The sequence below is a fragment of the Dryas octopetala genome, chromosome 9 (genome assembly GCF_963921425.1).
Source record: "Dryas octopetala chromosome 9, drDryOcto1.1, whole genome shotgun sequence".
NCBI classification, from domain to species: Eukaryota; Viridiplantae; Streptophyta; class Magnoliopsida; order Rosales; family Rosaceae; genus Dryas; species Dryas octopetala.
Genome location: NC_141374.1, coordinates 18,875,903 through 18,894,790, shown reverse-complemented (window position 1 = coordinate 18,894,790; position 18,888 = coordinate 18,875,903). Strand labels below are relative to the sequence as shown.

Sequence of the window (18,888 nt, the reverse complement as noted above, 5' to 3'; positions counted from 1 at the left end):
TGTTTGGATGTTGATAATTAAGTCAAGGATCAATTAGTGATTTCTTTATCTGAAAAAAGGAGACTCGAATTTTTTTTAAAACAATCTAACGAGAAATATTACTATTGGTATAAATAGTCTATTTAAAAAAGAAACTAAAATCAAATAATTACCATCATTCTCAGGATAAAAACTAAAATAAAACAACCTTACAATAGTCATTGCCAAAAGAATTAAAGATTAATTGACTTTGGATACCAAATTACAATATTTTTTTCTTTAATGTATCTTTTTATCAATTATATTAAGAGAATACATTAAATAGCTAATTCTCAGTATAATTTAAGAGTCAAACTTACATTCTAAATTTTGTATTCCCCTCCAAGTTTGGTGCATATTTATATATATATACAAAAATACTGTAAAGCTAACTAGTTAGTAAGTTAAGACAAAATTAACCACCATGTTGAGCCCACAGTACAATGTAATCTCAAAATCTGAACCATATATTTTTTAGGCCCTACTTCAAATATCATCTCTGTAAAAAAATTTCAAAATTGAAAGTCAGTTAGCCATTTGATTATAATAACAACTATTTATATGTTTTTATCGAAATCAATAATCGTCTATTTATTTGATCACAATTAGATGACTAAATGATTTCCGATTTAGTTGATTTTTTGCAATAATGATCTTCGAAATATGGTCTAAAAAATGAACGGCTTAGATTATGAGATTAGTTATGTGGTGGCCCTAATTATATATATATATATAGAGGAGTGCTCTAAAACTAACTGGTTAGCAAGTTAATATGAAACTAACCATACTTTTGGGATCACCATATAACTAATCTCATAATTCGAATTGTCAATTATTTAGGTCATACTTCAAAGATCATCATTGCAAAAAATCAACTAAATCGGAAATCATTTAGTCATCTAATTGAGATCAAATAAATAGACGATCAGTGTTTTTGATAAAAACATATAAATAGTTGTTGTTATAATCAAATGATTAAATGACTTCCGATTTTGAAGATTTTTTACATGGATGAACTTTGAAGTATGGCCTAAAAAATAAACGGTTCAGATTTTAAGATTACATTGTGCGGTGGGCTCAACATAATGGTTAGCTTTATATTAACTTACTAACCAGTTAGTTTTAGATTATTCTTGTATATATATATATTTATAAAGTGTTAATATCATAATATGCACCACACATTTAATTAAAAATTAACATAATGATATAGATTAGGAGGTTACTAAAATGAATTCTAGATAATTAAATTGAATTAGTCAATGATCATTTGGTCTGATAGATGACACTCAATCTTTATTTGTGGAAGTAGGTTCTGAATTCAAAACTCATAGACGTTAGTTAACTAATAAAAAAATATTAAATTAACTCAATTATAAATAAGAATAAGATTGTGAGATTTTGTAAATTAAATTACTATTGAGCATGGGGAGAGAGGACATGGGATATGATGCAGTGATTATGGCGTAAATTTGACAAGAGCCGTACGAAGAAGGATTCAACTTTGAAGTAGAATTTGAATTGAATGACTGAAAACCTGAGAGTACTCTGAGAGATCGAGTTCATTGGACATAGCTACATGCATCTCTGCTTTCTGTACATGTACATGTACATCAACCCGGCCTACTAAACTAATATGGCAAATTGACAATGCGTTTAAGTTATTTTTAATTTTATTTTTCTCTCTTTTGTTGCTGTTGTTTAATCAAAATGATAATGACTTTACGTATATATAGGCAGTACCTTTTCAAAGGTTGTTTGTGGTTCATCAAAAAATGATTACTTAGAGGCTTGGAGCCTCCTATTTTTTTCAAGGTCTTGAATCTTTACCACCATTTTAGGTTAACATTTATATATTCTTTTTAGCTCTATTAGGATGGATGATGAAATTAAGAAAAGTTGTTCATCATCAAGATAAAGTCATCGCATATCAATAAACCTTTTAGCTTTTGTCCTATTGCAAATGCCCTAACTGCCAGGGATCTTGCGGAGCTTCCCCACCTCTTAAAAGCATTTACTTTTTTGTTTAATCACAGTAAATAATTTTATAACCCATTTCTATCATAAGCCAAACTTGATTTTTCATGGTCTTATTGTATGGAAATGTCAAATCAAGCAAAGTTAGCTAGAAAATATGGAGCTCGTCATTTTGGTCCATGCACGTACAGTCCCAGCAATTAAATGGGCTTATAGACCAACAGATCGCATTCGCCTCCTTCCTGGAATTTCTTGTTTTTTTTCTTATTTGGGATAGAGTTTTTTTTTTTTTTGTCAGATTATTTGGGATAGCTGGAGCCTAACATTTTTATTTTCCTTTCTTAAAAAAAGTATATATATATATATTTTGGAGGTGAGAAGGTTTGTTTGACCCGTTTTTGTTATAATTCAAAACTGGGTTCTTTCACATGTTTTAAATTATTGGAATATACTAAAAGAGGTAATTTTGGTGAACTTGAAGCAACAAAAGCTTTTTCCATGCAGAAATGCAGATGCCTAGCTAGCTCTTCTTATTTCTTTTACTGGCCATCTAAGCATTATTGGCTTCTAAAAAAAATATTATTATTATTATTAGCCTTGTATATATTGCATTTAATACACAGTTACACACTAGCTTATCAATATGTAAAATATTATTATTTTCCAACAATAATTCATTAGGCGTACTAGTTTCCTACCAAAGGAAATAAATAAGTACTAATTAACTTTTATATTAATTCCACAAAAGTAGCATGCATCTTTGTTTCCAGATGCTGATATATTGTGTTGGCACCATTATAATACAGCTCTCTCTCTCTCTCTCTCTCTCTCTCATTCATAATCGATTCACACAGGAAGGGCAGCATTAAGAACAATCTATTTATGGGTTTTTAATTCCGGGAAGCTAGAGAATTTAATAGTGGCCTGCTATAAAACATGCATGTCACATAAAATAAATGGTTTCTAAGGACATATTGTATGCTAAATAATTTTTTCTACGGTGTAAGAAAGTAGCTCATAATGCATTAACTAATTAGTTTTGGCTTATAATTAATTAATCTTTTAAATATAATTATTTGTTTATTAAGTCCAATTGCTAGCTAGGAATATACAAACGCAGCAGACAAAAACAACCACTAATTCTCTGCATCGATGAATTGACCATTATAATTTATATCGAAAAAAAAAAAACAGGTGACCACAAAATAAAGACGAAAATGATGGCTCAATTAAAAATGCTCGTGCGCGTGTTGAAAGACTACGGCTTAAAACTTAAACACCAAGAAATGGCCAGTGTACCGCATATATAAACTATATTAGTGTCTGTTTTTTACGTTTGGCATAGAATGTAGACAATATGCTCTCAAATTATGTGGCTTTAAATGTTAAAACAATCAAATTACCATGTTTAGTTAAGCTATGATTCTTGTCAAACAAGGTATAATCAGACCATATCACATGCATGCATAATATAATATAATTAAAACTATGATTCATCTTGGACATACAATTAGATTTTCAAATCTGTATAGTTTAGTGGGCAAAAAAATCTTTTTTATTTGTATGATTTATTTATAAAAGTAAGAATTAGAGGAATTAATTAAGAGTGAGTTTATGTAGACCACCATAATATATTTTACTTAATTTTTTTCATATTTTACCCTTTATTGCAAAAATATGATGAAATTACCTAGATCTATTCGGTGGTTATCTAACGAAATATTTATCAATGTTTGGCAAGTAAGTGTCAAAAATATATATATATATATATTTTGACACATAACTGTCGAATATTTTTTTCATTTATATTTAGTGATTATCTACAAAATAATTTATCAATATTCAACAAATAATTATTAAATAACTATAAATATTTTGATAAATAATTATCAGATAACTTGACAAACGAAATTAAAATTTTTTTATTTAAAAATAAAATTAAAATTTTAAAATAAAATAATCAACTCAACACAACAGCAGTTTATAATGGTTGAAAGCAGCAGTTTATGATGGTTGAAATAACACTCCTCATTAATTAATAAAGGGTAAAACGTACGTCAAGGTCCAAACTCCTAAGCTCCCCTCCAAAGCTCGTGGGTTGATGGGCGGCTTTGCCTGTCCTAAGCTTTTAATGCAAAAAGTAATATTATTGCTTTTAAAAGTTTGAGAGTTGCTTTCTTAAAAAACAAATATATAATTTTGATTTTTGGACTTTAGAGGGAGACGTGTTATCTCACGCACTTGCCACCATCCAATAAATAAAGTAATAAACAGGTTAGGAAAATTTACACTTATGCCCCCAAACTATTGGGCTGTCTCACAGTCACATGTCATTCAGAAAAAAATTGAATTCAATTGGCATTTGAAATTTTAATTTGTTAGAATGTAGTGTCACGTCTAACTCCGTCCACTATTTTGTCAAAAATTAATATGTGTTATTAAATTTAGTTGGTGTAGAGGAAGATATAGATGAACACGGAAGCATCCGAGGATGATTGATGTTAGTGTAGATGCGAAATACGAGTTAATTTTGTATGAAATAATGGACAAAGTTAGAGATTCTATACATTGCAACAAACTAAAACTTCAAGTAGCAATGTAGTTTAATTGTTTTTAGAGAACATTGTGAGACCTGCCCACTAATAATCTGGGGGCATAAGTGTAAATACCCAGCAGGCTATTTATAATATAAGCTTTGGATTGCCATTATTGATTGGAGGGTTGGGAGGCGCGTGGAACAAAAATTGCTGTTACTTTGCGTGGGATGCGTTATTGGGTCACCATTGCATTACGGTATTATCCAATCTTAAAGGAGTTCAATGTGGAGTTTCCAATTTCGCGGCTGTGATTGGAGCGTGGGCAGCGCGTGGCCTTGAATTGCTCATAATCTATCGTGGTGGTGGACCAGTGGGTTTCTGCTCATGGACCCGTTCCATTATTATGTGATTCTGTAGAATTTACTAGAATATTATGGAGGACATGCTCGCCCGAGAAAAAGAATAAAAAGAAAGAAAGGAAAAGTGGGAAAGAGAGAAAAGCAAATGTCGAAAAAAGAAAAATAGTTTCTGAAAATGAAAATTTATATTTAAAGTTATAAAAACAGAGAATCTAAATCCTTATCACAGCTCTTATCATATGTCCGGTTGAGGTTTTAAGCCTACGACTATCAATGTGTTTCACAAATTTATAAGGTACTAACCACTAACACATAAATAAGTTATGCTGAATTGTATATCACAATTTTATGAAATAGTGGTTGTTGGCAATGTCTGTCGACTCTATCATTATTGCATTGATAATTTGACATTGTCGTCAATTTAATGAGGTAGATCTAAATTGAACACAAGGTGACGTCAAGCTCAAATATATCCATTTAGGAGTAGAGTTTTCTCTCAAAAGACATCGATACAACTCTAAGTAATATTCTCACTTAAAATATTCCAGAATAGACGACTATTTATTCGATGCTAAGACAATTATATTTTGCTCACAATTCATAACCAGGGCGGGAAAGCTTTATGATGATTATGACATTTTAGTTTGTCTGCCGTGGCATCTTTATCCGTCCTTGCCATATCGGCATTTCCTTATCATATATTTCACTCTCTCCTCTCACATGCAGATTCGCAATCCTTAAAATTAGAGGAGCTCATTTTCCAACTCCCAATCCGATTAGCATATCCGAAATAGAACAAAAGAGTTGGTGGTGTCTCGGATAATTTAATGATTGGTCAAGTAATAAGTTTGCTTATATATGCAACTATACTATACATATATACCAAGTAAGTATCATCTCAAAGTGCATGTAGCCAAAGCCATTTCATGCCAACCCCATGCCAAAATGGAATACGCTATTCCATGCTTGCGGCTATTTTTGAGGTTTGCATAATGTACGCCTGCAAGTCTGCAACAGCCTCAAATAAAGGGACCATGATGATGATGATGATGATGGCGCGTGTTTTCGAAACTTCTAGAAGGTGAATCCTAAGGCTCATGCTTTTGCAAGCAAGGGTTCAATACTTCAGGCCAACCTTGGCATGCTTCAATGAGATTGGCTTCAAAGCTAGGGATATGTCCAGGCCAAAACAAAAGGTCAGAAATAAAGGAAGAGCATACTGAAATACCATTGGTTTGCTTGCTCGCCCTTATAACTGCTACCATTGTCCCTCAGCCACCACCATCAAAACTCAAACTCCCCTATATGCTCCCAAAGTAAACACCAAACCAATTTTTGTAATCACTCACCACCATTACATAATACATACAGAACAATAATTTTATAACCAATGATAATATCTTGTTTCAAGAGCTGACCAATACAGTCTCCATGGGAACTGCTCCATCTTCTGTTGTTTCTCTTATTTAGCAGCTTCTTGATGCAAGCCTTTCATCTTATTACCAAGTTAATTACCAAGTTAAGAAACTGTAGGTACACATGCAGCAATCAAGCCATCAAGTGTATAATATTTCTTTTCTTTTTCAGTTATAAATCACAGCCTCTCTCATGTCAAACTCTTAACAGTTCAGTCAGGCATTCATAGCTTGTATTCATGTAAATGAGTAAATCAAAGATATGATCAAAATATTCTCAAATTGAATAGAAATCACAAAGTAGAAAGGACAATAAGTCATGGGTCATTCTAAAATTGCACAAACAACAAACTTAATGGACAAGGTCATCATCTCTACCAATAGAGACAGTTAGTGACACTAACCTCCTATTCGCTTTACAGACCCTTAATTTACCTCTAATGTGCTGTTGATACTCACAAACAGGTACACATGAGCAAGGTTTCTCAACTTTGGAGCACTGGCTGTTGAGCTTCAATATTTAATGGGGCACTGATGTCCATGGTTGCAAGCGCTTCTAATTCTTGGATTGCAGCAATGATGCTAATTGCACTTTCATTATTTAAGTAAGGTTTTAGCGCACCAACAGCTTGTCCCACTCTTATTTGCTGCAAATAACATAGAATTAGCACAAACAACAGTGTCACTGCAAAGCCAAATGTAGGAAATGCAGCAATATTTGAAAAAAGAAATTATTCAACTTACAAAGTATTCAAGTTTGCTCTTAAATTCTCCATTGGCAACAAATTGTGGATCAGGTACTTCAGTTGTTTCAACCACATTCTATTTTTGCAAGATAGCAAAGAAAAATGATTAAAACATCCCAAGTACAGCAGCATAGGAGAACAGTAATATTATTATATACAAGAAGTAAACAATGAAAAAACTGGTAATTTTGTTTTCAACGAAGCAATACAAATTTGATGAATGGAAATTTAATTAAATAATAGGTCAAACGTAGATTAAACTTTTACATAAGTCATTGGTAATATTTGGTTCATTGAAATGACCCTTGTAATGCCCATTTCATTTTTTAGTTGACCATAAAAAAGCTAAAGGAACCAGCACTCTTTATGGAATTTTCAATTCTTTCCATTTTATCCTTTTTAAGTCTTTCCATTCCCATATTCATTTCAGAAACTAAATACTACCTTTAATATTTTCCAAATTAAATAAATCTAGGAAAATATTTGGGTACTCATGAATGAGTACCAAGTTTGTCCTTACAACCAATCACATGAGCCCATGATGGGGCCCATCACCTTCTCTCTCATAGTAGACCCCATTATGGGCTCATGTAATTAGTTGTGAAGACAACCTTGTACTCATTTCTAAGTACCCAAGCACTGCGCATAAATCTATAATAATAAAGGTACAAATGCCAATAGCCAGTACCTAATCCCTGCAATACAAATCATTCTATAATTATACTTTCATTGTTTTAATTCCTTCAGTAAGTTTATTTAGTTGTAACTTTTTAAGTTCATTCCTGTTGGTTTCTCAAAAAAAACTTCCTCCTTTTACTCTTTCTGGGAAACAAATATAACGAAGCAAATTAAGAAATGCAGATGCCACACAAAGTTGTTTACTAACAAGAAGAGGAATAGAAGATTACCTTCTTGGGCCTGCCCACTGGCCTTCCAGTACTACTTTTCCGGGGCCGCTCTACCCCAGGAACCCGAGGCGGTCGGCCCCGGCGCTTCCCTGACACTATCCCACCCACACTAGCAGCAGCAGCCGCATCCTTCTTGGGCCGGCCTCTGGGCCTTGGTGTTGTCGATTGAGGCACTACAACATTGGGCACATTGTTTTGCTCAAATGCCCCCATTATAGGGACATTGGTAGCGTACGGAATGAACACAGTCTTGGGCTCAGCTTTGGAGGGCCGTCCACGCCCCCTCTTGACAAGCCCGTTGGGGCCCAAAACGGCTGAGACAGACTTGGGCTTGGGAGGACGCCCTGGCCTCTTCTTTGGCAACCTAGACCCCGGCGGACGACCTCTGCCCCTCTTGGCCGACACAGGGCCACCTTGCCCGATCCCAACGGCCAGACCCTTGCGTGGACGACCTGGGCGCTTCTTCACCGACGCAGGCTCGTCAACTAGCCCAAGAGCCACGAACATGGGCTGGGAATTGGGCTGAGGATTGGGCTGGAAATTGGGCTGTATGGTGAGCTGAGGGAAGGTCTGGAAATTGGGGTGGGCAATGGGTGGTTGTTGTAGTGGTTGTAAAGTGGGCTGCTGGGGAATGATGGAGTTGTCAGGAATGGGCTTGGGCTTGGGAGGGCGGCCACGGCCTCTTGTGGGCCCAGGAGAGAGGAGAGAAGTGGTGTCAGCAGTAGGTGGAGGAGGAGGAGGAGGAAGGGAGGACGCATCGTCAGATCTAGGGAGCTTGTAGGACTTTTTGACCATAACTAGGAGGCCGCTGTTTTTCAATCGCTTCAGGTGGTGGGTCAACAAGGCCGAGTGAGTGGGTGGGAGGCCCGAGTAGGCTCGCTCTATGTACTTGGCTATAGCCCTCTTGCTGGACCCGTCCCTCTCCTTCAGCGCCGTTATAGCAGCATATATCATCTGCACCCAAAATAAAAAAAGGAAAAAAGAGTTAAAAAGATTACAACTTTAGCTCAAGTGGGAGTGGTGGGTGTATTTAGTATTTACCTCAGCATAAGGAGGGTGGTTGAAAGTAGGATTTGGAGTAGGGGTGGGGTTGGCAGCCACATGGGTGGTGGTGCTGTTGTTATTTTGAGCTTCGGTGGCGGTGAGAGTGGTGGTTGGAGCGGCAAAAGTGATGGTTGGGGCGGCGAAAGTGGTGGTTGGGGCGGCGAAAGTGGTGGGTGGGACGGTGGTGATGATAGGCGGGGGGTAAGGATGTAAAAGTGGAGGAGGAGGAGGTGGGTGTGGGTCCATGGATTTTGAGACAGAAAATAGGAGAGAAAGGAGGGTTAGGTTGGACTTGGGTCTCTGCTCTTCAGGTGAAGGGGATAAGTGAAACTTTGGACACAGAGTAAGAGAAGAAGATGATGTTTGATGGGATTGGGAGCGTGCGAGGGTTAATCGGACCGTTGAGGATGACTCATGTATTCTTTGCTTAGTTTAGATGACGCGGACCTTCTCTGTCTTTTTCTTTATTTTCTTTATTTCTTCTTTAGTCATAAATATCTAGATAAGTCATTGCCTTTGCAGTTTAGTCCTTATCTTTTATTGCATATTTCTCTAGGGGATTCTTAATCTTACATTCTTACCCTTGTGTTTTTGTAAATTCACCGGGATGACGCAAACTCTTTCCTTATTTTTCGGTATTTTACCTTCTACACTTCTACTTCTAGGTTCCTTTTTCCAATGCGCTTTCAACTCATAGGCCAATCCTTTTTTTCCTTTTTCCATAAGTAAACTGCTTCCTTTTCTTCTTTCCCATGTGCACAAGTAAAAAGCATTTGGATGCTATAGGTGGTTATTAACAAACAAAACTAGTATAATTTCAGAAGATTTCATAAAGTATCACTCTTAAAATAAGTTTGAATTACTTTTGGTCATAATCGGAGAATTAAGTTAAAAGATTGAGCAAATGGATATAAATGAAGTGTACATTACATGTCTTGTTGAATAAGAAGCAGCCCCAATTTGGTATACGCAATTGTATCACATTGAATCAGTTTGGACTAAACTAAATTATGGGAGTTCCACATCTCTTAATTAAAGGGCCTAATCTTGGCAACCTCAAAGTCTCATGCTAGTTTACCAATCAAAACAAAGTAAGATGTCTCAGAATAACACGCTAGCTAGTATAAACGTAAGCAAACCACATGTACCAATTAACAAACAACTAACAATTACACCAAAAATGAAATCTGGGTGACTTATTGTTAAGCAATAAAATGGTCTGAATTATTTACTTATTGTTCAATCTCTCAACTTTATCTTAATCAATTGATAAATTATAAATTAGACATTGATTGGTTTTTCCTTTCTGAAATCAACTCCTCTCATGCGTTGTACTTAACACCTCTCCTGGTCTTCTTTGATCAAATTTTGGCTACCAGGCCTGAGCTCAATACTTAAAAACATAGAAGCTCAATGTATAATTTGTTACTACTTAATGGCTGCAAAGGGTTTATACTTTACAGAAATTAGAAACTGGTATGAAGGGGTAATGGATAAATGAATACTAGTCTTTTTTTGCTAGAAAATTTGATTCTAGTCTTTAATTGTTGTTGTTGCAGTTGTTTCTTTTTCCTTTTTTCAATATAAACTGCTTGAGATGTTAATTGAACAGTAATTAGTTTTTGCCTGGCATATTTAAGTTCACAAGTTGCGTGGTGTTTTAATCAAATATGTTGAAACCTATCTTCTTATGAAGATTTTTTTCTAGAGTAGATGTGTCCGTTTTTTATTGTGAATATTCGACACTGAGTACTTGGTAATAGTGTCGAGTATTTGGTAACAGTATCGATCGACGCTCGGCACTATTTTCTTTATCCAGTTTTTTGCCCCATATATGACGAGTTTGTCTATACTTTTTTAGGTTGTGAAATAAAATTTATAAAAGTTGTATATTATGTTTTAATTTGAGATTATGAAGGCTCCACTTAAAATTTTAAAATTAAAATCTAACATAAAACAAATAAATAAGTACGGAACATTCATTTGAGAAAAAAGAAAAAATAAATGCGAATGTCTTTCTAGAGAAATATGCTTGTTATGATATTTTAAATTTCAGAAATGTTAATTAGCTCAAGTCAATTGAAATTTGAAACCCATAAATTAATGAACCTTTGTTGTTGTTGTTGTTGTTCTGTTCTGTTCTGTTGAACCTGTTGTCTGGAACTCTGCAATATTAGTGCAGATATAAACTATTTGTTACTTACATGAATCACATTGGAGAAGTCTTGGATTTTACCAAGAAAGACAAAATAAAAAAACCATCAGAAGTCAGGTTCCAGCTAATCACAAAACCTTTTCTTGGCCTCTACCTTCTTCTTCTACTTGATTGTCACATGATTCACATCTAAATTAATTTGCTTCTATCCGAGCACAGATTATGAATTAATGCTAACATTATGCATGTATACCACGTGTGCTGCAAACATTTGACAAGGCAATAATGCCTTTCCTGTGGGGTGGGAATTCAAAACTTATGAAGTCCTTTCAGGTGGGCCCCCCTAGCTACATAGTATTTCAGATAGAAATAAAGTTGAACCCCTCCATTGCACATAAATTATGTGACCTGACTCTTCCATATATATAAAAACTTAGAAGATAAAGGGCTTAAACTGAGAAAGGTGTGAAAGATGAGGAGGAGAAATTAATGCCATTGATATGTATATGGAACAAGGAGAGGGATGCAGCAAATATTGGATTAACCACACTGTAAATATTGTTAATTTGTTATGGAAACAGCAGCAGCAGCAGTAGCAGGAACTTCACCACCAGTAGCAGTACTAGTCCTGGAGATGAATATGGACAATATTCCAAACCTATGAGAAGGCTCAGAGACAGCATTGTTCAACTTGCAACATCCAAAAAAACACACCCACTGTCCATGGACAAAATTCACTTCATAATTCTAGATCACCCACCTTACTCAGTGGTATAACCAAATGTTCAAAACTTTATAATTCTAGAATTGTTATAATGTAATTGTGTATGAAAGATTGCATTTTTCACTTTTGTAGTTTTGTGTTTAATATAAGTTATGTGTGCATGATTGGTGAATGCAGATGATATTTAAAGCCATTGAATCTTTGAAGGAGGTGGAAATAGGAGGTCCAAATAAAGCTTCTATATCGGGCTATATTAAGTCAGAGTTCATGGATGATCTGCCTTGGGCTCATGAGAGTCTTCTCTCTCACCATCTTGGCAAGCTCATTGAGAGAGGCCAGCTGATTGCCTCTTCTGGTGGTTCTTATCTGTTTCCCAAACCAAAACGTAATAGTAGTAATAATAATGTAAGTGGTATGAATGGACGACCCAAGAAGAGAAGAGGAAGGCCACCCAAGAAACAGACAATGATAGATGCGTCTCTACATAAGTGACTTCCAATGCAAGAAAAAAAAGAAACAGAGGCCAATTGGCATAGGAGGGTTTTGAGTAATAGGGGTCCATTGTGTTTATTGGGGTGATTCGTGGCCATATTTGAATTGTGGGCTGCTTTTGATCAAGGGCAGGAATTGAAGGGCCTAAATACTTTATGCAAAGAAAAAGCATGCATGTGCAAGATTTGAAGCACTTATCACATGCACTCAAATTGATAGCTAGCTAACTAGCACGATTCATTGTTTGGAAATTAGTAATTTAGTATGGGATTATTATGAGACCTATTACTTTTTTTTGTTCTCTTTATACTCTTGGCAAATTTGGGTATTCACGACTTAAATTTTAATGAATTTTAAAATTTATATAATTTATCAAAATCTAAAAAAATTGACTAAAATTCTTATAAAATTTGTTATTTGTAAATTTTATTGGATTTTTCAAGTTTTAGACACCCCTAAATCTAATTCAATGGGATTGGGTTGGTCACCAACACCATCTCAAAGTCTAATAACCTGTGCTATGTAAAACCGTAAAAGTCAAACATGCTGAAACACAGCATAGAAATTTCAAATTTCTGGCAACCCAGCCAGTTGTCCGACTTGATTAATGCATACTTTGGTAGAGTCCTTAGCAATTAATGATAGATACAACTGGTTTCAACCAACAACCAATAAAAATCGTTAGAAATCCCATGAATTAATTATGTTGGACTGATAATTCCTCGATAATAAGAAATTACAGAAAAATTAAGGCTAATAATGCAGTGAATATTATGAGGACAACCCAATTAAATAGAGTGAGAATGTCACATATAATAGTGTGTCGTGAGCAGGCAAGGCAAGGCAAGACAGGCAACACATGCATTATTGCGTGTTCTACTGTTTTTATGATATCCACAAACACAACACAATTGAGTCAATTGACAATACCATCCCCATCTCTGTCTTTCTCCTTCTACACAGCGCCCATCGGAGCCGAAAGAAAATCCGAGAAAAGAGAGACCAAAACACTTGTCAGATGGCAAACCCACCGAGAAAATAGCGAGAGAGAGTGAGCGGGCAATGCTCGGATCGTCTGGCTGTCAATCATCGAAGGCGAAAAGGGGAAGAGTATATGGGGAGTGGAGCTACACTGGTGGACGGTGTTCGTCGCTGGTTTCAACGTCGCTCTTCTTCGGCTTCTACAACTGTTAATACTACTAATCCAAATATTAATCCTAATCAACCCGGTAATAACCGTAATAATAATACTACTAATAACTTTGTCAATGATAAGAATGGTGGCCACGTTTTTTCGAGCGATTTAAGCGCCCAACCGTCCACTTCTCTCCAACGGGAACAAAAAGCAGGCCAAGAGGAGGACCAGCTTCAGTTTCAGGTCGAGGACGACTTTGATATTTCTGGATTGAAGCTCATCACAGTTCCCAAACGGGCCAACTTCAGAGCTCCCCCTATGGAAAAGAAGGTCCTTCCTTATCATTTCTTTGTATTTCAGGATCTGGGTCTCTTGTGTTTTTGACTTCTCTGTTCCCTTTGTTTTGGGTTCTTCTTCGTAACTTTCTTTATATGGCATTGATCTGATCTGATTTTTTTCCTTTTGCTGCTTTGCTTTCTTGTTCCAATGTGGTTTGGTTCGTAAAGGGTCTTTCTTTGTTCCTTGGTTTGGTTTAATATAATTGTTTTTCTAGGCTTTGTTTCGTTGGTTAGGACAATGCACCAATCAAAACTGAATTGCCACGTTTAATGGCGTAATGCTTTAAATTTTGAAACTTCATGATGTAGGAACTGGAAAGACATGGACTTTTTTTCCCAGTTAAGCCAATTTTGACCGTGCTTCATTTGGACGTTGTAAGAATTGTTGTAGCAAGTAGTACCTTGCTCCTGTAAGGTTCTTAAATGGGTTACGAGTCTGGTTAACAAGTTTTGTGTTCAGCTGTTGAGTTCCTGAACACAATTTTTTTGTTAACCAAAAAATGTACTAATTTTCACATTAGTATCTAACTATTGAAGGGTATTCAGTCATATTATTCGTTTTTATTGTTACTTAAATATTGAATCAAAAGAATAAAAGAGTTCCTGTTGTTTCCTTATTCCCTTATATATTCATTTACAAATAATGGTTGCTGATCTTAATACAGGGCAATCTAGAAACAGAATTCTTCACAGAGTATGGAGAGGCAAGCCGATATCAAGTTCAGGAAGTCATTGGGAAAGGAAGTTATGGTGTTGTAGGTTCTGCAATTGACATCCACACTGGAGAAAAGGTTGCAATCAAGAAAATTAATGATGTTTTTGAGCACGTTTCAGATGCTACAAGGATCCTGAGAGAAATCAAGCTCCTTCGCTTGCTTCGCCATCCTGATATCGTCGAAATAAAGCACATCATGCTACCTCCTTCACGGCGAGAGTTTAGAGATATCTATGTTGTTTTTGAGCTGATGGAATCTGACCTTCACCAAGTTATTAAGGCAAATGATGATCTTACTCCTGAGCATTATCAGTTTTTCTTGTACCAGCTTCTTCGTGGTCTAAAGTATATTCATACAGGTTGGTACTTTACAGTAATTATTTTGACTTAAATCATTTTTTTAATGATAATTAATATTTCCTCTGTATTTCTTGCAGCAAATGTCTTTCATCGAGATTTAAAGCCTAAAAATATTCTTGCTAATGCTGACTGCAAATTAAAGATATGTGACTTTGGGCTCGCTCGTGTATCCTTCAATGATGCCCCATCTGCTATTTTTTGGACAGTAAGTTGTTCTGTCATGCAAATCCTGGCGTGTCACCACACAACTCCAGAAATCTCTGCTTTTTGTGATTGTTAGTTAAAATTTGCAAATACTAGGCCTGTAAACAACACTGTTTGTGAACTAAGCTTTTTTACTTTTATGAAGGACTATGTTGCAACTCGATGGTATCGTGCTCCTGAACTATGTGGTTCATTTTTCTCAAAAGTAAGCTACAGTTCATTATTAAGATCTATATGTGTTTTTTTTTGTTGGGATTTACATGTTACTGAGATGGCTAATGGAATATGCTTTAGATGATTCTTTATTGATCTGTGATCTTGAAAACCCCATATTCTTGTACTGCTAATTAATGTTATGATTTATGATAGACCTGTTCAAAAGACCTATTTTTTACACTTGTTTCTGGTGAAAGAGGAGTTGCATTGAACATGTTAATAGCCATGTGTACATTTGGAGCTTGACTTAGGATGCTGCTATCATTCTGAACATGCCTTGACTGAATTGTGTGGTATAGTGATCAAGAATTATGTGGATTCTAAACCCTTTAGAGAAATTGCTGTTAATTTTTCATTATGGGCTTTCACTCTCTCTATCTGAATGCTATAAATTCTTATGGTTGTTTATTGCTATTTATTGGAGGATATTTTATTTAGACTAAAGGTTTAATTTCTATGACCAAAATGTTGACAGTACACTCCTGCAATTGATATTTGGAGCATAGGATGCATATTTGCTGAAATACTCACTGGAAAACCACTGTTTCCTGGGAAAAATGTGGTGCACCAATTGGACCTCATGACTGATTTGCTTGGCACGCCTTCTGCAGAATCCATTGCAAGGGTTAGTTATTTTATTATAAGAACTGCTATTCTGTCATCAATAGATAAACTAATCATATCTCGTGCTGGCAAAAAAAGGAAAAAACTCTTAGCAGGCTGCCGCTGAACTTCTCTCTTCAATCTTATAATTCTTGCAGTAAACTGTCCTCAATATTCTTGCACATAAACCACTAAATTCTTAGCTTTTGTGTTGATTGCTTTCCCTCACCATTCTAGTTCTCTTTCTCACCTTCAAATGGTTTTTTTTTTTTTTTTTTTAATGAACCTGGCAGATTCGGAATGAAAAAGCAAGAAGGTACCTTAGTAGCATGCGGAAAAAACAACCAGTTCCATTCACACATAAGTTCCCTAATGCAGATCCTTTGGCTCTTCACCTACTGGAGCAACTGCTTGCATTTGATCCCAAAGATCGTCTGACAGCTGAAGAGGTAAGGTTAAGTAATCTGAATGCATGCTACCAATATAACAAATGTTTGGGGGTAGCATCGTGTTTCCTTGAAAGTTGTTTTGGGACCACAGTACCTCCTACAGCCCTAATGCCTTATGCTTGCAGGCATTAGCTGATCCTTACTTTAATGGGTTGGCAAATGTTGATCGTGAGCCATCCACTCAAGCGATTTCAAAACTTGAGTTTGAGTTTGAGCGGAGGAAATTGACCAAAGATGATGTTAGAGAGTTAATCTATAGGGAGGTATGGCCTTACAGGTTGATGCTTGTTGCTTTCTAGCACTGTGGTTCTTACTCTTTACTATTGCTATAATAAATCTTGTGTTTAATGCAAACAGATTTTAGAGTATCATCCCCAGATGCTGCAGGAGTATCTCCGAGGTGGAGATCAAACTAGCTTTATGTATCCTAGGTGAGTAGACAATTGTTCATATTCTTAATGATTTTATTGGTATTCTAATTTAATGAATGGTTCTGCTGATTATTCAATCAGTTGAATCTCAATGCATGTGGAGGGGGGAGGGCCATTCCCTGTTCTGTATCCCAGCCATTGGACCGAAACAAAAACAAAAACCATCTTAACAATTTAATTCCTCACAGTTTGCAGACTCTATTTCTTCCTTGTATTGTATGTTTGAATATGATATAAATATCAATTTTTTGTGCTTCTTCCAGACATTGCGTTTCTTGTTTGTTAGTTGTTTTTAAAATTCTCTCACAGATAACCCCAAATGAAAGAAAGTCCTAACTCCCCTTTATTTTCATGGTCTGAGTCATGGCCTTGTTGCTTCAAACATATGATGTTTACTTCCTAGTTGAATATGCATTACTTTTCTTGCCTTGCTATTGATTAGAAGATATTTGCAAAAAGTAAACGTTGGGATTCCTTATGCTTCTTAAGCTGATGGAAAAGGTCATTTTATACATTTAGCAATTTTGGGAATCTTTTATGGTTTATTAGTGTATAGGTAATAATAGTTTGCAACTCACCAGTTCATTTTTTAAGTGGAGGGCTGAGTTTAAATTTTTGGTGCTTGGAGTTATTAACCTAGTGTTATCTCTTTATGTCAATTTAGTGGTGTTGATCGATTCAAGCGACAGTTTGCACATCTCGAGGAGCACTATGGCAAAGGTGAAAGGAGCACTCCACTCCAAAGGCAGCATGCCTCCTTGCCCAGGTATGCATGTGATAAGCATCTTGGAATGAAGTTTAATTTAGCTAAGTATGAAGGCACAAATCAGATCCATTCTAACTTCTACCTTATACAAACCAGACCATCTATCCATCCACCCTCTGCGTCCCTAGCTCTTTGAAGTACCACTCCTTTTCAGTTTCATTTTATTTATCTATTGAGCTGGTCTAAATTTTGGGCTGCAAGCCTGAGTTAACACAATGATGTTTATTGAATTCATCTTACTCACTGTGCCATCTTTTTCCTCAGAGAGAGGGTTCCTGCACCCAAGGATGAGAATTATGGCCAAGATAATGATTTGGAAAGGACTAATGATGCTCTTGCCATATCTCTTGAGAGTCCTCCAAATGGCTCTGAAAATGCAGATGCACAAAATGGACCTAGCAAGCCAAACTACAGTGCTCGTAGTCTGTTGAAGAGTGCCAGCATTAGTGCTTCAAAGTGTATAGGTGTAAGACCAAAAAAAGATTCGGAGGCAAGTAACATCATTTTAAATGTACCTCACTACCTCTTGTATCACCATGACATGTACTTTGCAGGGAATTTTGTGATAGATCTCCATTACAAAAGATCTACTAATCCTCTGAAAATTAAAATGTCTGAAAACTCAAGTGACCAGTCATATTTTACATGGCATTAGAATTTGTCATTCATTTGGAAGTTCAACTGATCGTGTTACTTTTCTGTTTATAGTTGTTTTTGGGAATAATTCATTCCAGGCAATTGCCATCTGATGCTCTGTTTTGATGCCAAATGATGGATGTGTGGCATAAAATGCTTATAAGGATTCAATTCCCAATATTTTTTTTAAAGGATGGATTGCGGGATTGGTTTTTGGAAAGTATCTGATTTCTTTTCTTTTTTGTGTTTCTTTATTTTTCTCACAGGAGGATGTAAATGCTGAGGTGAACGATGAGTCGGTTGATGGTTTGTCCCAAAAGGTTGAAGCTCTGCGTGCATGATTTCTTAGTTCGATCTGTATTAGAAAAAACAGGTGTAACTTTGTGCTCTGCCTCCTTTCCCCCTATTTAGTAGAAAGGATGCATTGTAGCAGTCCAAATTCGGAGATATATAATTTTTTTTCAGTTAGAAGCTAACACAATAGGACTCCATTTATTATCCGTCATTGTGTCACCACAATGCCAGAGGGAATGCTCTGTTGTAAGTTTGTAACTATTTATATTTAAAGAAGACAACAATGTATTTTTGTTCCATTGTTTAATGAATGTGTGATACAATAGAAAGAAACTTTAGTTTGAAGAAAAAGATGCATAGTATATT

General features: G+C 35.7%; 2 protein-coding genes across 2 annotated transcripts; one reads left to right on the top strand and one right to left on the bottom strand.

The window, feature by feature from the left end:
- Positions 1 to 6,569: 6,569 nt before the first annotated feature.
- Positions 6,570 to 9,367, bottom strand: HON4 (winged-helix DNA-binding transcription factor family protein). The gene is made up of 4 exons (XM_086227587.1): positions 9,002 to 9,367; positions 7,961 to 8,914; positions 7,051 to 7,128; positions 6,570 to 6,953 (listed from the first exon to the last, which is right to left on the bottom strand). The coding sequence occupies exons 1-4, from the start codon at positions 9,248 to 9,250 to the stop codon at positions 6,792 to 6,794; spliced, it is 1,443 nt and encodes a 480-aa protein (XP_086083713.1). The 5' UTR covers positions 9,251 to 9,367; the 3' UTR covers positions 6,570 to 6,791.
- A 3,868-nt stretch (positions 9,368 to 13,235) lies between these two features.
- LOC147275308 (mitogen-activated protein kinase 9-like) lies at positions 13,236 to 18,850 on the top strand. The gene is made up of 11 exons (XM_086227586.1): positions 13,236 to 13,840; positions 14,514 to 14,922; positions 15,001 to 15,128; positions 15,273 to 15,332; positions 15,819 to 15,968; positions 16,240 to 16,395; positions 16,521 to 16,658; positions 16,753 to 16,826; positions 17,491 to 17,592; positions 17,857 to 18,082; positions 18,495 to 18,850. Exons 1-11 carry the CDS (start codon positions 13,490 to 13,492, stop codon positions 18,567 to 18,569), a joined length of 1,869 nt encoding a protein of 622 aa, XP_086083712.1. The 5' UTR covers positions 13,236 to 13,489; the 3' UTR covers positions 18,570 to 18,850.
- Positions 18,851 to 18,888: the final 38 nt, after the last annotated feature.

Coding starts and splice junctions, on each gene's coding strand:
- HON4 (XM_086227587.1), bottom strand. CDS start 9,250: ATGGACCCACACCCACCTCCTCCTCCTCCACTTTTACATCCTTACCCC. Junction 8,915..9,001: donor ACCACCCTCCTTATGCTGAG/GTAAATACTAAA, acceptor TTTTGGGTGCAG/ATGATATATGCTGCTATAAC. Junction 7,129..7,960: donor CAGTGGGCAGGCCCAAGAAG/GTAATCTTCTAT, acceptor TTGCAAAAATAG/AATGTGGTTGAAACAACTGA.
- LOC147275308 (XM_086227586.1), top strand. CDS start 13,490: ATGGGGAGTGGAGCTACACTGGTGGACGGTGTTCGTCGCTGGTTTCAA. Junction 14,923..15,000: donor TCTAAAGTATATTCATACAG/GTTGGTACTTTA, acceptor TATTTCTTGCAG/CAAATGTCTTTCATCGAGAT. Junction 15,333..15,818: donor GTGGTTCATTTTTCTCAAAA/GTAAGCTACAGT, acceptor AAATGTTGACAG/TACACTCCTGCAATTGATAT.